Source organism: Cucumis sativus, chromosome 2 (genome assembly GCF_000004075.3).
Source record: "Cucumis sativus cultivar 9930 chromosome 2, Cucumber_9930_V3, whole genome shotgun sequence".
NCBI classification, from domain to species: Eukaryota; Viridiplantae; Streptophyta; class Magnoliopsida; order Cucurbitales; family Cucurbitaceae; genus Cucumis; species Cucumis sativus.
This window is the reverse complement of record NC_026656.2, coordinates 2,226,160-2,243,124: the sequence shown is the minus strand read 5'-3', so window position 1 is coordinate 2,243,124 and position 16,965 is coordinate 2,226,160. Positions and strand designations below refer to the sequence as shown.

Genomic DNA, 16,965 nt, shown 5'->3' with positions numbered 1-16,965 from the left:
TAATTACTTGTACAAAATTGTTGGAAATTATGGGACAAATTGGGGCAAGATTTATGCAATTAAAAAGTACCCAAAAAAAAAAAAAAGAAAAAATTGGGGACCCTTTGATCATAATTCATAACACTTTCTTTTTTTCCCTTTTTTCCCTTTGAGAAACTTTCGATTTAGGTAATATGATATCAAACATGTGAGAGAAAAAATAAGTCAATGTTTATTTTAATTTGCATTTTTATAAAATATAATCAATTTAATATAAATGCAAAAAGGAAAGAAAAGGTTATTAATTGATTGATTGATTGATAGGTTGTGTGTGTTGACATCTGATTTGTGGATACCACCATCCATTTTTCTCTTAATTGCTTCCCACAAACCTTTCAAATTCAATTAATTTTAAGCTCCAATCGTTTTATTTTTAGAATTAAAAATCAATTTAAAGATTATTCAATTAAATTTTCTCTTAATTGCTTTATTTTAAGTTAAAAGATACAAAAACATATATATTGGTCCAATATACAAGTTTAAGAATTAAAAATTAATTGGGTGGCAAAAAGTATTGAGTGAGAAAGAGACCCACATTTCCCAAATAATAGGTAGCACAACAACAACAACACAACTTTCTTACTAACCAAATAAATGTTTGATTACTTTTGCAATGACATCAAACAAACATTCATGACCCATATAATATATAAACAAGTAGAAAGTTGAATGGTCCTTTACCTAGTTCAATTCGTTAAGCGTCTAATTGCATTCTCGAATAAGCTTTCTGTTATTTGTTTGTTTTTTGAGCATATACAACTAAAACAGGAAAAAACATACAAGATGCATGATTATACCACGAGACACAAATATATAGTAAATCACTAATGACAAAAAGTAGTAAGAATAGAAAAACATCTCCTTTAAAAGCTTAGTCCTAAAAGTGTGTATTAGAACGTTTTGATACTGATGGACACGAAAGGGAAAGGGATATTCACTTAATCACTATGCCCCAAGCGAAAGGGTCAAGGGTCATTGCAACTTCATTCAACAACTTATTTTTTACCTATCCTTACTGTTGAAACTGTCATATACTCATTCATGTAAAACATATATTGATACTCATCAACATTTATTTGTATAAAACTGAAGAAAATTCTCGAGATTTAAGTTACGTAACTTAACTTTAAAATTTATTGACATTAGAAACAACTTTATAAGAACTAAATATATATAAATAAATAAATAAACTAATATAGAATTCCATTTATTGATAAATCATTTGCTTTTCGAAAATCAAATTCATAAACGCTACTTATATCTATAGTTTTTTTATATTTAATTTTGTCGTCCAATTAATTTAATTAGAAATTCAAGTATTGTTGAAAAAAAATGTAAAACCTATCCTAAAAACAAAATAAAAACATATTTTCAATAAGAAAAAAATAAAACAAAATAGTTATCAATTGACCCTTAAAATAATTTTAATTAAACTTTTAAACAAAACCTAATCCATCGTTTAAGTTTACGTTTATGCCCAAATTTAAAAGTATCGTGTGTTCCATCGTACTCATCCCTATTACAAAGTGTTATTAGTGCATAAGCACAAATCAATACTTTTTCTTTATATATATATATATTATGCCAAGAAATTGTATAAAACCAGGCTGTCTCTTTTGTCATGAAAGGCATGAAAACAAAACTCATCAACTTCAAGAGCTAACACTACACATTATGCCATTCCATTAATGTTCCCTTTCTCACAATCATTCATCACATAAATAAACAAATATATTCATTCATCTAACTGTAACTCAACCATAATTAACATATTCTTTTACTTACGAATTGAGACTATAGATTCTATTTCTGAGTTTAGTTCAATAATAATCAATAACTTTTTTCTATCACAAAAGTTAAACGGTTTAATTTCTATCTCTCTAATCTTTGATGCAACTTTATAAATTTATATCACAAATACATAAATTAGTATAAAAATAAATTTATACACGTCATACTAGCCTAGAAATAGGCGCATCTATTTTTATTTTGAAATATAATGTAGAAACATTTTTTAAAAAACATAGTCTATTTCCTAAGATATTAGCCATCCTTCAATATTTGAATGTGTATTCCCAAAATGTACTAAATACTATACTCTCTGTTTTTTTTAAGAGTATTGCTATAAGACTTCAAACATTAGTTGTTAATTTAAGTTTTTAGGTCAATCAATGATTTAATAATTAACTTTTTTTTTTAACCTTACTTAGATTAAAACAAGTATAAGTAAAAAAACAGTGGTTAATTAGATTCACTCAAACCATTTAACTTGAAATGAATATATAGAAATATTAGATATTGGTGAATTGGAAAGATTTTGTGAGGGGAGATTGATTGGTTTGGTTTTTTGAAGACAAAAAGATTATTTAACTTCAAAATGAAATGATTTCACCTACTTGTATTCCTATTTCTAGATACAAATATTTATTTGTGTTTGATATTTTGACATTTGCCAATGTGTTTGTTTGGACCAAAATTACAAACATTAGTATGCAACACAAAATCCTCTTTTGAATGTATTGTGCACATCATATAACTTTTTTTCCATCTTTCACTCAAACAACAAACTTAAGAAAATTTTACAAGTATCACTCAAATCACCATTTTAATTGATATAGTTTTAAATGTGCAAGTTTAGTTTTTATATACTTTCCACAAATCTTAAAATTAGTTCATTAATAAAATATTTGATTTAAAAACATTATGTAAATACGTAATATTATTTTTAAAATAGTAATATAAAGTAAATTAAGAAAAACATATATTAATAAGAAGAAGAAGAAGAAAAGAGCATTAATTAATAGGGGAAAATGTAAAACATATTAAAAATACATAAAACTCCAACCTAATAATAATAAAAAGTAAAAAAAATGGAAGGGAAGGAATGAAATGAATAGAGGAATGGAGGGTTTGGAATAGCATATCTCAGTAACCAAACATATCTCTCTCGGTAAAGACCCACTCAGCCAACAGCTGACGGAGATACATCCAATCCAATCACCCCTCCCAAACACCTTCTTTTTCTTTTCTTTTCTTTTGTCTTCTTCTTCTTTTTCTAAGTAACAAAAATTAAACTTAAATTAAAAACAAATTATTTTTTTAATACGAGTTAGAGAGGTAGAGATTTAAGCTCGAAAACTCTTTGTCTCTACGTGCATATTTTTAAATTTGGTTTCAACTTAATTGACCTACGTCTTCAACATTTACTTTTTATTACTTTTTTTAGATAAAAAGTCATATCAATTATTATTAAGTTAAGTTGCATTTTGTTGTTTAACACTAATATCAAATAAAATTATTTTATATATTTATTATTATCAGTATTTTTCCTTTTCCATTATTATCTTTTATTTTGTAATTTAATATATTCTTATGGGGTTGATTATTAAATAATAATATATACAAAATCAAACAAGAAAATTAGCCTTGGTAAAATTTGGAGGTGGTGGTGAAAATACAAAACATTGAAATTTAACAACAACATCAAATCTATATTCAAAACTTAAATATATAAAAAGAAAAAATTGTAATATTTATTAAGAAATTTTGTTTTAAAAAATCAAATTAAAACTATTTTTTTTAAAAAAATTGAAAGTGTGAGAGATGAGGAAGAGGTGGAGGGACCCATTCCTCTCTCCCAAGTTCTAAACCCAATCTTTAATATTATCTTTAAATACTCTTTCTTTCTTCTTTTCTAAATGTGTTAAGTTACGAAGGTGATGGTTTAATTAATTGGAGTAATTAGTAATTGAATTTCTTTTCATTGTATTTATTTAACATTTCAAATTTTTGTCAAATTTATTATATCCTATACTATCAAAATTCATAAACTTTTTACAATAATGATAATAACTTACATCCAAACCCAAACCATAATGGTAATGACAAGAGTACGATATAATTGAGAACACAATCGAATTGATCATTCTAACTTCGCTTGTCAATTAGATTTCGACTTTTGTTTATAGATTTGAACGTGAACCTCACGTGTCAATGCATATGTAGAACACAAGTAAGCAACACAAAATGTAATCACATGGATCCACTTTTTAAATTATCATTGATTCATTCTCGTACCCTAATTAATAAATGATCACATCGTTCTTAATTTCGTGTTAACTTTCGTTCTTAATTTTGTGTTTAACGAATTTTCAAACTTTCAATCTTATATGTAATAAGGATTTGACCAAATAATTTAATACTAAAGATAATAAAATTAAAATGGTGTATATTATAACTCGTAATGATTTTCATTGGACGTCCTAACTCCCAAGAAAAGTAAAAGTAGAGTTAAAAATAAAATTATTTAAAATTGAAAAAGTACACCCACTAGCAATAAATAAATATTGTGAGAATAGAAGGATTAAAATAAACAATGTCAAAACTCTAAAGTAGGACAATTACATTATTTTATTACCCACATAATGTTAATGAAAAACATTATAATATATATAAAAAAAATGAAAGCATATTGGATAAGGAAATAAATACATTTAAAAGTTGTATTGAATTTCTTTGGTTAATGTCATAGATCCCAATAGTATTTATATTTGTGCGTGCCATCCTCTCTTTATCTTTTCTCAAGGTAAATAATATTTTATCATTTTGCAATTTTTAAATTCATTTCTGTTTTCTTTTAATATTAACTCACTTATTTTACAACAAAAAAAACCTCTAGAAAAAGAAAATATTTACATACATATAATCATAAATTAAAAAATTTTAAATTTTTTTATCTTAGTAGATAATTTATAATGTTACGTTTTTCTAAAAATATTTTGATTTATTTTATTATATTAGAGGTAGAATAAAATAATGTAGCCTAACTATTATATGTATCATACCACAATGTTTAAATTGATTGACTAATGAAAATTTAAGAATTTAATTAACTCAAGATATAAGTTTTAATTGATATAGGTCAATAAAATTTTTGAAAAAAATTGTAAATTCAAGATTTAAATTGGTACGAATGTTTGCTAATTGTATGCTTACGACAATTCGAGATTTAAATTGATAGGATTGGTGTGGTAATTGGGTGTTAAAAAGAATAAAAGTAAGAGAAATAGAATTAGATTTGAAATGTAAATGAATTAAAAGAAAAAGAAAAAGAGTGTGTGATGGAAATGGAAGAATGAGATATTAAAAAAGGAAATCTTGGACTGAACTATCACATGCAATGTTCCCATTACATTTATTACTTCTCTATGTCTTTTTCTCCCTTTTTATGTTTTTATTTTTCTACTCCCATTCTCTCATTCAATATAACCCTTTTTTTTCTTCTTTAATTCCCAACATGAAATTAGCAAATAAATAAATATATATTAGGGTTATGTTTAGGAAAATAAAAACTAAAATATTTATCAAATATAAACTACTTCTCACTTCTTAATCAATTGAAAATATGTAAATTATTATGATATTTTGTTATAGTTTTTTTTCTTTTTAGGAAAATCATTTTTCTAGTAATTAAACTGCTTTTCATGGTTGGATTGAAGATGGGCTAAATTACAAAAAGAGAAAAAATGACTCTAATCATACAGTATAGAAATTATTCCCACATCTTCACAACTATCTTCTTAATACTTAAACATCATGACAAAATAACATATATAAAGAGAGGTTCCATCTAAAGTTTAAATTCTACTCCCCACACATTTTTATCTTTAAAAAGTAATTAATTAAATACACATAATTCTTAACATACAAAAAGATTAGAAGATTAAAAGAAAGAAAAAAGTAATAATAAATGGATGTTATTAGAGCTTAGTCTACAATAAAGACATCTATTTAACCCCAAAATATCATAAGCAATTTAAGAAAAGGATAGAAAAGAAAATTAGTTGTGTGCACTAGTCGGTTGAAATTGACTTTTCATTCAAACGACTCTAACGATGAAAGAGTGCAAACCGATCATCAAATTGGTTGATTTGGGTTTGTTTAAACTTTTGATTATTTTTTTTACAATATTGTCAGTTTGATTTTTTTCAACTAAACTCTTCATTATCCTTGACTGAACGTCTTTGAATGAAACGGTCGACTTAATTTTTCAATCGATTATATTCATATCTAAAGAAAATCACAAGATGAATGAATCCATATTATACTATTTGAATTGTCACATGTATCATTTGATTGAATTGAATTTTATTAAAGCTAAAAATGAATATAGTGGATTAATGTTCTGAGCGTCCCTTTACTTTATTATAGAAAAACATCCATTAATTCTCACTCACAAATTTAGCATAAAGTTTTTGGCTTTTAATAGAAAATTTGTTGGAAAATGTGTTCAATGGTATGCTTTCCTTTGCTAATTATTCCCTTTATTATTATTATTTCTTTTGATGAGTCCCTACCAAGATTCTCAAATTAGACCATAAAGAACAAATTAATTGGAAAAATAAAAAAGAAAATTATTTAAAAGGGAAATACAAAGAAGAAGAAGAAGAAGAAGAAAAAGGTGAGAAATGAACATAAATGGCTCACAAGCATTCCATTGCTGCTGTTGTTTTCATACCACAATTTTGAGGGAAAAAAAAGAAGTTGTCATGATTTGCACTTTGACCCTTTTATTTTTATTTATTATATGAAAGGATCACTTTCTCATCATCTTGATTGATACATTACTCAAACTAAAATTTAGAGATGTAAATTAATATTTTGATTGTGCCTTTTTTTTTTTAAAAAAAATTAGTTTTTATAAAAATTATGGGTTAACTTAGTGGTAAAACAAAGAGGTGTTGTTTCTCTAAAATCACATCATATGAATTGTCGAGTCAAACGGGTTATCTCACGAGATTAGTTGAGGTTTGCATAAGTTATTTAAACCATCAATTGACTCAAACGGTTAAGTTGATGGGTGAAGGCAAATACAAAAGTTGAAATTGATGGGTTAATGTGAATTTAATTTTATATTTCTTAACACAAACATACTACTACTCATCATCTTGTAATTTGATTATCAAACTGAAATTAATTTATGGATACAATCTCAGATGAGAAAGTAAGAAATTCAATATTTGATCCCACTGCTATTCTCCTAGAAAAGAAGTATTTATTCAGATTCTAGGCGGGAATTGGTTTGTGTCTCCAAAATGGCCACTTTCTTGGTCTCTTTCTACGATTGCATTGATTGTTTCATCCTCACCCCATGAGTTCTACTTCCCATCTTTCTTTATATTGCTTCTCTTAGTGTTGATTTTCCCTTTAGTTTACACTTTGCTCTCATAAATCACATAATTATTTCACATTGACCCACCATCCCCAAAATCTCTCTTCATTAACTTCTTTTCTTCCATTTCCCTTTCACTTTGACCCATCATTCCCACCTCTTCTCTAGAATTTTAATAATCCCATTAAATATTTAATTCTACATCTCTCTAGATTTGCATACTCTTGTCCCCTTCTAACCCTCTTCTCTCTCTAAAACAGTGCAAATTTCAGCTTTTTTATTTTCTTTTCTTTTTTAAGATTTTGTCATGTAGCTTTCTTTAAATCCACAACCCATATCCTGATTTCTCTCCAAGTAAGGGGAAAAAAAAAAGTAATTTTTTAATTGTTGTTGCAGTTTTTTCTTTGTTTCCTTTGGAGTTGCTGCTTAAAGTTTCTTACTTTCTTTCTTTCTGAGCTTTGAACCAAAATCCCAACAATGGAGAAAGCCCTTCATTATCTTCTTCCTCTTCAGCTTCAGCTTCTGTTTGTCTTCCTTCTTCTTCGAAAACGGTGTCGTTCCTTGTCTCCTTTGTAACTCTCAAAACCCTGTTTTTGTTTCTTCTCTTCTTCTTACACATTTGCCTTAATCTCTTGGATCCACATTTCTACTTCTACTTTCAGGTTCTTCTCTTTCTTTTTACTTTATTTTTCTCGTGGTGCATTGGATCTTTTTTGGGGTTTAATATTAAAATGGAAAATGGGGTTTCATAATTTTGGGGGGTTTTCTGTTTTTTTTACTAGAAGATTTGTGCTTGAGATGGAATGAAGATTGTTTCTCTCTTTCTCACTACATCTTTACTGATTTTTTTCCTTTTCCTTTTTGGCTGAATCTTGTAAATTTGGTTGATTTGGGTTAGTGATAATGTGTTGTTTCAGCTCAGATAAGTAGTAGTTGTTATGGAAGGTAAATTTGAGTGAAATCCTTGTGATTCAATGTGGTCTTTGGATAATAATTAATATCTCTGTTTCTTACTTAGCATTTTAAAAGATTCTAGCTTTTTCCCTTTGAAATATTGTTTATACTTTCAAAAAGCATAAAACAGATTGAGTAGCTTCTTAAAGTAGATTTTGATACTGTGGTGAAATTATGCCCTTTTTCTTGTGTACTCAGAGAAAGTGAATTATTAATCTGTGCAAATGGAGCAATATGAAATATTAGAGCAAATAGGGAAGGGATCCTTTGGTTCTGCCCTTCTTGTGAGACATAAGCATGAAAAGAAGAAGTAAGTTCAAGTATTTTATTTTATTTTCACATTGTTCTTGCTAATTTCCTCTGTTTAAAACTTCTGATTTGTGTAACACTCAAGTATTGTACGTGCATTGTTTTGGTTTTAATTTTTTTTTTACTTTTATGTATTAAGGTATGTGTTGAAAAAAATTCGTCTTGCTCGTCAGACCGATAGGTCCCGTAGATCTGCTCACCAGGAGGTTGGTGTTTTTCACTACATCTTTCTCTAGTTTTTAATAACCTGTCTAATTTTGTTGTTAGATTATAATGCTGTTTCAGCCTTCATAACTTGTTTATCTTCTACTATTGCCGTGTCCGGGTGCTTCACAATGCATTTGGATTCTCAGCTACTACCCATAAGCGTCCTATTCTGCTTCTTGACTTGTTTAGATTCTCTTTTACTACCACACCCATTTCGGTTTTCTCTATTACTTGCTTAGATTGTATTCAATTTCCTTGAAGTTCCTGTGTGCTTTGTTTGGTAAAGCTTGAGGAATGCTTTTGTAAAACAACTGATGACCAAATTGAACATTAGACTTTCTTTCACTTCATGTGAACTTCGGTAAACCATTTCATTATCTGAGAACTTTGACCAAATCGAGAGCTAAGCCTAGATCACTGGTTGCCTTGCAGATGATGTCAGCAACATTACTGGCATTTCCAAACTAATCCTTTCCCGTTTTCTTGTAGATGGAGCTCATTTCTAAACTACGAAATCCATTTATTGTGGAGTATAAAGATTCATGGGTCGAGAAGGTATGTAATGGCTTCAGGTTATTACTAATGCTGTTTAATGTTGCCAATGCACTTAAATTATTCTTTCTTACCATTTTATTATCTCTAATTCATCCCTTGCATCGGTATGGTCTAATTTTGTCTGTTGTTTTGTTGTTGACAGGGTTGCTATGTGTGCATTATTATAGGTTATTGTGAAGGAGGGGACATGTAAGTGTTTTTCTAGCCCAACGTTTATCAGATTGATCATTTTATTTTGCACTACTTCTCCATTTATTGGTCTACATTTATTCGAATTCTACAGGGCTGAAGCGATAAAAAAAGCTAACAGTATTCATTTCCCCGAAGAGGTTGTTATTTTTCTTTTATTTCTACAAACATTGTGAAACTTCACTGTTAATTCTTTTATATCTGATTCGTCTTTCATTTCCTTCTGTAGAAACTGTGCAAGTGGTTAGTTCAACTTCTGATGGCACTCGATTACTTGCACATGAATCATATCCTTCACCGAGATGTTAAGGTTTGATGTGTATTTGTTTTGGCTAAATATATTATATAATTCTTAACGTCTAGTTCAACTTATTGAGATGAGTTATCTTATATTTCGTACGGTTTCTGGACATTTGTGGAGAGATCGTCGACCCTCTCAAATTTGTTAATAGTGGTATTGAATTTTCTTGTGAAATCAGTGCACTGTAGGGAATCTATCAGAACTTTAACTTTTTGAAAAATCCGCAAGGCCCTTTTCTTATAACTATTTGGGTTTTGAAAATTAAGCTTTATAAACACTGCTTCCACTCAAAAGTTTCTACGTTTATTATCCACTTTCTAATAGACAAGCCAAATTTTAAATACTAAAAAAAGTGGTTTTCAGAAAATAGTTATTGTTTTTAGAATTGACTAGGAATTCTAGTGTTTCTTTAACAAAGGTGAAAGGCATAATTGAAAAATGGGAGAAATAAGCACAAGTTTTAAAAATAGAAAGCCAAAAATGAAATTATGAATTGTTATTAAATGAAGCCTAATATCTAGGCCTTTAAACTTTTTCTCCATCTCAGATGGATTTATTTTCATGTCAATGCAAATATGTTAAGCTCTTTACTAACTATCAAAATTTGATTTGTTCAGTGTTCAAATATATTTTTGACTAAAGATCGAGATATACGCCTTGGTAAGCAAACTCTCCCCCCATTCCCACCAATATATATATGATCAAAATTGCAAAAAATTTGTTGCCTGAACAAAAAAATCATTAATACTTCACATTGATGAAACAGGTGACTTCGGACTAGCCAAAATGTTGACGTCAGACGATCTTGCCTCCTCGGTACGTAATTCGACACATCAATTTCTTTTCTCTAAGAATTCTATCAAATAAAGACCTAGTGTTCAACTTATTAGTTTTCCTGCACATGAAGGTTGAGCCCTTTGTCATTCACTTTTGATGCCTTGGTATTGTCCTTTAAAACACTTTGCACAATCATGCAGGTCGTAGGAACACCGAGCTATATGTGTCCGGAACTTCTTGCTGATATACCTTATGGTTCAAAGTCAGATATTTGGTCTTTAGGTAAGAACTGCTGAACTCAACTGTGAACCTTGTTTTGCCCTTATTGACTTGAAATGACTCTATTTGACATATGTCTCCCAGGATGCTGTATATATGAGATGACTGCTCTAAAGCCAGCATTTAAAGCATTTGTAAGTTCCGGACGCAATTTGTTCTCATTCAGGAATTTCAAATGCCAATTTCTGATCTTTAGCACATGATTGTTGTTTTTATAAACTATGAATTCTTTTACACCTTTTTTTTTTTTAATTTTTTTTTGAGCTGATGGACTTTTTTTGCCCAAATTTGGTGGCTTATGTGCATTAGATAGCTCCATTCCCACTGTAGTAAGTATGGTTTTATTTTATAACTAAGGAATTGGGATCCACTTCTTACCTTATTTTCTTCATGTACAACCCACTAATTCCTTGGAGGCTTTAATCATCCTACGAATTGCTTTAGGAGACACCAATGATTTTAATTATTGAGCTTTCTACCTAGTCTCAGACGAGGATGATAGAGGGTATCTTTGAATATACCGAGTAAGTCCATTGCTCAGGGTTGATTATCGAGGAAGTCAGTTAACTATATACAAACTGTAGTACATATTGAAATTCAAGCTAGAAACGTCAAATGAACACCTCAAAAAACAAAAAAAAGCCTCACATATAATATGTAATGGTTGTAATTCCTAAATCCAACTGTTGCCCTTTAAAAGCCCATCCTCTTTCACTTTTTAACCTTTGTTTCTTCTTTTCTACTCTGCACCAATGTTGATTTTGTGTACAATAATGAAAATATGCGATTTTTGGATGGCCTTCTTGTAGTTGGCTCAATATCTTTTGAAGCTTATTTGTGTTGAATGCTGAGTTTTGCTATTTTTTTTTTCTGATTTGGATCATGTCTTTTGAGCAGGATATGCAAGCTCTTATCAATAAAATTAACAAGTCCATTGTGGCCCCTCTTCCAACAAAATATTCTGGTGCATTGTAAGTTTTTTCCTCCTTTTTATACTCCTTGTTGATCCTGTGTTATCGTCAATCTAATCTCTTTCCTCTTTGGTTTATAGTCGAGGTCTCGTCAAAAGCATGCTACGCAAAAACCCAGAACTTCGACCAAGTGTATGTGTTATCCTCCACTCATAATCTACTCTGATATGAACAAAAGAAAACCATCTACGAGTCTATCTGATCTCTTCAATCCTCTAATTTTCTTATCCAAAAGAATTCCAAATGGACTGAAGTGACAAATGATTGTTACTGAAAAAGTTTATCAAATTTATTTGTCTTTTTAACCAATAAATTTCATTATATTCTGTTGTACCATGTATGTAATTGCTCCCTTTTTTAGGTTTTCTGACTCCAGTGTTAATTTTGTTTGGCAGGCAGGGGAGCTACTTGGTCATCCTCATTTGCAGTCTTATATTGTTCAGATTCATCTCAAACTAAATTCTCCAAGACGCAGTACGTTACCAGCACTCTGGTCCGAACCCAATTATATGAAGAAGACGAGGTTCTCTGAGCCATTTCCCTATAAGCGACATTCTTTAAGCAACGATCGAGCCATAAATCCAAGTGTTTCTGTAATTGAGTACGATTCTCTCAGCTCAACACATGATATACATGATACACAAAACTATCCAAGTCGAAAGCCATCCATCGGTGGCACTCGAGGTGGAGTAGCGATTCACAAGACTCCTTCCAAGTCTGCAACTAATGCTAAAACTACACGGCTTCTATCAAAAGCACATGCCACTCCGAAAAAATGGGCTGAACCGTTGAAAAACGATAAAAAAGTGGTAAGTTGAAGTTGATCCAAGTCTGGATGATCTACCTTATTAATGCCGATTGTTGTAATAAAAACTGAAACTTCATCTTTGTTACAGCAGCTTCCCATTTCATCTACTCCTAGTAAATCTCATGTTCGTCGAGCATCATTCCCATTGCATACGAAAGCTGCTACTGATCAAAACCCTTGCAGACCAAATGCTGGTATTCTTCACCATATCAAGTCCCCAGATGTCTCGGTGAATTCTCCCCGAATTGACAGGATTGCTGAATTCCCTTTAGCATCATATGATGATACCTTTCTTCCTGTTCGCCGTGCTTCACTGCCATCCATGCACGGATCAACTGGCTCCCTGCAGCACATTGATTGTTCCATAACCAAAGACAAATGTACAATCCAAGTCTGTGACAAGGTTTGTTCAACTCCTGGTTACACTAGCGCATGGCAGGGAATACAATGCAGCATATTCCAAGATGACCAAGTAGCACGAAGTGATTCCTCAGATCAGAATGCAACTGCTGGGGCATCAAGCCATACATCATCAGACTTACGGCGACGCCATTTTGATACTTCATCTTTACAACAAAGAGCTGAGGCTTTGGAAGGTCTGCTTGAGTTTAGTGCGAGATTGTTGCAGCAAGAGAGGTATGAAGAGCTTGGGGTGCTGCTGAAGCCATTTGGGCCTGAGAAAGTCTCCCCAAGGGAAACCGCTATCTGGTTGAGTAAAAGCTTCAAAGAAAATACTCTCAAGCAGGAAACGTGAACCGCTCTCGAATATGTACGATAACGTAACTGCTAGAACTTGTAAGTGTATGATCTAGAGTCACCACATTTTCTCGAGGTATAATTGACACTTAGGCAGCCGCTAAGAAGGAGAAAATATCTTTTCATTGTAGATTATAATTCTTTTAGTTTGATAGACGATGTAACGAGTAGCAGTTATTTGTCATCCTTAGTTTTAACTCATTAGTAGTAGCTGATATGCTACATTTCTGTTGTAGGAATGTAAATTTACAACAGTTTAGATGGCTAAGATGATCTCAGTTTTAGTGAATGTTCCTTTGTTGAAGTAGAAATGAACTTTGAATGGAGTACAAATTAGGGCTCTGTTTCGAGAGTTGTGAGTTTAGAAGCAATTTTTTCTTGTCAAATGTAGCACTCCATTTTTAACGCTTCCTGAAACAATTGAAGTCGTTCTTTGTAAATTCGACGGAGTCAATAATGATTTCAAGTGTACAATATCTCATTGAAGTTTGATCAATTCTAATAGAATCGATGAAAAGTAAGCAATATAATCAAGATCAGTCGTTGGAATAACTAAATTTGCTGCTTGTAGAGTCGCCATCTTGGTTCTTGGACGTTTTTTTGAACTGATAAAGCTTCATGAACCAAGGGTTGTGATTTTCATAGCCATTATGCTTCGGACCTTGTAAAGAGTTATGGATTTGATCATTTAGATTGATTCTGTCAGCTGTTCCTATTTGCTTGCTCTTCATTCGTGCGTTCGAATTGGGTCTTTGTTTCGGTTCACTTTGCGATCGTACTTTTGCCCTTGAGGATTCTGTCTTGGCCATATAATTTGGATATAAGAGATAGTCATCCGGCACAAAATCTGAATGCCTTTGTTGATCCATAGAATATAAGGTTGTGTCAGCTGTTGGTTTCGACACCAATATATAATACTCAGAAGTGTCTGATTCCATGGAGGAGGATTGATTTTTGTATTGAAGTTGCCTCCTTGGAGTCGAAAAATTTCGTCTACAATAAGCATCTTGTTCATTCTCTATCTGCTCAATTTGAGAACGACTTATATGGCCACTCTTACTTTTATATGGTTTCAATTTTTCATTGAGATTCACGTTTAGTCTCTCCTAAATAAGAAAAGCCAAGAAAACAAGTATAAACAAAATGAAATGAGTATTATTCGTAATCTTTTCAAAGTAAATAGAAACACTTTTATAAGATGAGTTGTGAAATTTACTTTGTATAATTGTTCGAGATTGGTGTTAATGGTATGCTTACAGCGCCTCCTTTCAGGAAGCTCTTCATCCTCCTCGAGCAGCTGGATCCGACTTGCCCGAGCTCGAACTTGGATTGCCATCAAAGCTTGCAGGCTCTTAAGGGTAGCAGCTGTTTGTTTTCTCACAAGATGGCCTCTCACAAGTGCTTGTATCTTAACCAATGCTCTTAAAGCATGCAATGCTTTCCTTGCCTAAAACAAACCAAGCAAATCACAACAAACGAAGCCAACATTTTTTCATTTTACTACCAAACAACTTCACAAAAATGCTATTCAATTGAATTGACAAATAAAAAGCTCATACAGCATCATCATGAGTGGCATAGTTTATCTCCAACTTTCTATACCAGCTAACTTTCAAGCAATTATAACAAAGAAAGGCAGTTAAGGTAAAGGCAAAATCAACAACTTTATATATCGTTAATTTGAAAAGATCATTCCTAACGAACTGTGGTAGTTGCAATTGTACTTTCAAATTTTCAACCGTAAAATTAAAAATTGGATCATCAAACTTATATAATTGTAAAGTTGAAACTTGATGGTTCATCTTTTATCATTTGAGAGTCTAATTTCTAATGTTATTGTATTCTAAAGAGTTTAATTTAACACTACTAAAAAACAATCAAAACACATAATAAAATATAGAGACTAAATTGATAACTCGGAAGGAAGTAGGGAAAAGAAACATTTGTTACCAAATGAGACCGATAGGCGGATTGGATCGTGGTAGCAGCAGCATTTTGAACAGTTGATGGTGGCTTCCTCTGCTCTGCGATGGCCACATGGTTCAAAGCTTGAATGGTGTCAATGGAGTTAACAGATTTAGAAAGATGATGAGTTAAAAGAAGGTTAGAACTTTTGGTTGATGTCTTTCTAAAACTCCACTTTAGCTTCAAATTTTCAGGGTGATCAGGAAAAGAAGAAGAAGAAGAAGAACCCATTTTCTTCTTCTTCTTTTTCTTTTGATTTTCATCCTTTTTCCCAAGAAGAAAATTCAATATCCATTTTCCAGCTTTCCCCATCTTGGTGTTTCAGAAGATCAAACACAAAAAGAAGAAATGGGTTTTTGAAATTCTTTCAAACAAGTTTGAATTATATGATCGATCATCAAATTCAAATGGGTGTGGGGCTTTTTTGTGTTTATGTTTGGCCAGCAATCAAATTTTCTTCTCTCCACTTTTTTTATAAATGATTTGTTGAAACTGTTGACTTCTAAAGCAATTTTGCTCCTTTTTAATCTGACTTTTTTTTTTGTTCTTTTGATTTGTGTTTTTATGTTTTTTGTCCACTTGATTTACCTATGGCCTGCAGATATATATATACACATATGTTTTCTTTTTCTCTCTATGGTTTAGCCATTTGCCACTCTCATGAACATTTTAGATGAGAGATACCTTTCATATTGATACAAACTAGTGATCTAGTAATTCATCAAATCCTATTTTCATTATGTTTTTAAATTTTTTTTATATATATGTACTTAAAGTAACTAGGGTTGTTAGAAAATGTTGAGTTTGGTAAGTTTCAAATTGTAGGAAAGTTATTTTAAATATTTTTTTAAAAGAATATTTACAAATATAGCAAAATATCATAGTATAAGAAAATGATTATTGTATCTATCGTGAATATAAATATATAGATATATTAATTTGTCGTTGTCCATCGTAATTAGTTGTGATATTTTGTTATATTTTGTATTTACCTATATTTTTAATATATACTTTTGGTTCATGAAGTTTGAAATTGATTATGTAACTAACTTAAAACATCTAATTACATATGTCACTTGATCGAGGTATATGCCTAATTTAAACTATAAAGTATTAAATTCTTAGATCAAATGGGAACTGAAATTCAAACCTTATTGACCAAATTGATCTTAGGCTAAAATTTGTTAAATACTTTAGTGCTTTTTTTGATATATGGGGAGACTTGGTCATCCTAACATGATCAACATACCTCTTGAAAAGAAATCTATTTCGTTAGTATCATCTTTTTATTTTCATTACTGTTTTGTGTTTGTTCTTCTTAAAAGAGGTAGATGAAAAATAAATTGATTCCAAAAATTTGAAATTACTCCGCAATAGTTTTATATTTTTTTTATAAAGACTTATTTTCAAATATAATAATTAAAATTAAGATAGATAAATATTGTGATATTTTGTTATATTTGTAAATATTTTTTGTTCATCTATTTACAATTTGATAACGAGAGGAATTTTACGTGTTAAAGAGTTAATATAATGATAGATATATAATGGAGGATAAAAACATGATGAATAGAAAAGTGATAACTAATCAATTTCAATCTTTGCAAAATTATGGTTAATTAATTATATCCAATACATTTCTTGAGGTGAAAGGTCAAATTGATCACATCATGAATATATAGTT

General features: G+C 30.4%; 2 protein-coding genes across 3 annotated transcripts; one reads left to right on the top strand and one right to left on the bottom strand.

Annotated features, from left to right (window-relative positions):
- The first annotated feature begins 7,275 nt into the window (after positions 1–7,275).
- On the top strand, positions 7,276–13,756 carry LOC101220901 (serine/threonine-protein kinase Nek2). Of its 2 annotated transcripts, none has more exons than XM_011650463.2 (15): positions 7,276–7,872; positions 8,363–8,474; positions 8,613–8,679; positions 9,170–9,235; positions 9,378–9,424; positions 9,519–9,564; positions 9,654–9,734; positions 10,343–10,385; positions 10,492–10,541; positions 10,703–10,784; positions 10,866–10,915; positions 11,679–11,752; positions 11,833–11,884; positions 12,148–12,561; positions 12,652–13,756. In XM_011650463.2, exons 2-15 carry the CDS (start codon positions 8,389–8,391, stop codon positions 13,312–13,314), a joined length of 1,821 nt encoding a protein of 606 aa, XP_011648765.1. In that variant the 5' UTR covers positions 7,276–7,872; positions 8,363–8,388; the 3' UTR covers positions 13,315–13,756. The 2 variants fall into 2 exon arrangements, with proteins under 2 accessions (XP_011648765.1, XP_004139225.1); XM_004139177.3 differs by having other exon boundaries at positions 7,300–7,872; positions 12,649–13,687.
- Positions 13,729–15,847, bottom strand: LOC101218293. Its single transcript, XM_011650464.2, has 3 exons — positions 15,267–15,847; positions 14,533–14,763; positions 13,729–14,422 (listed from the first exon to the last, which is right to left on the bottom strand). Exons 1-3 carry the CDS (start codon positions 15,591–15,593, stop codon positions 13,853–13,855), a joined length of 1,128 nt encoding a protein of 375 aa, XP_011648766.2. The 5' UTR covers positions 15,594–15,847; the 3' UTR covers positions 13,729–13,852.
- Positions 15,848–16,965: the final 1,118 nt, after the last annotated feature.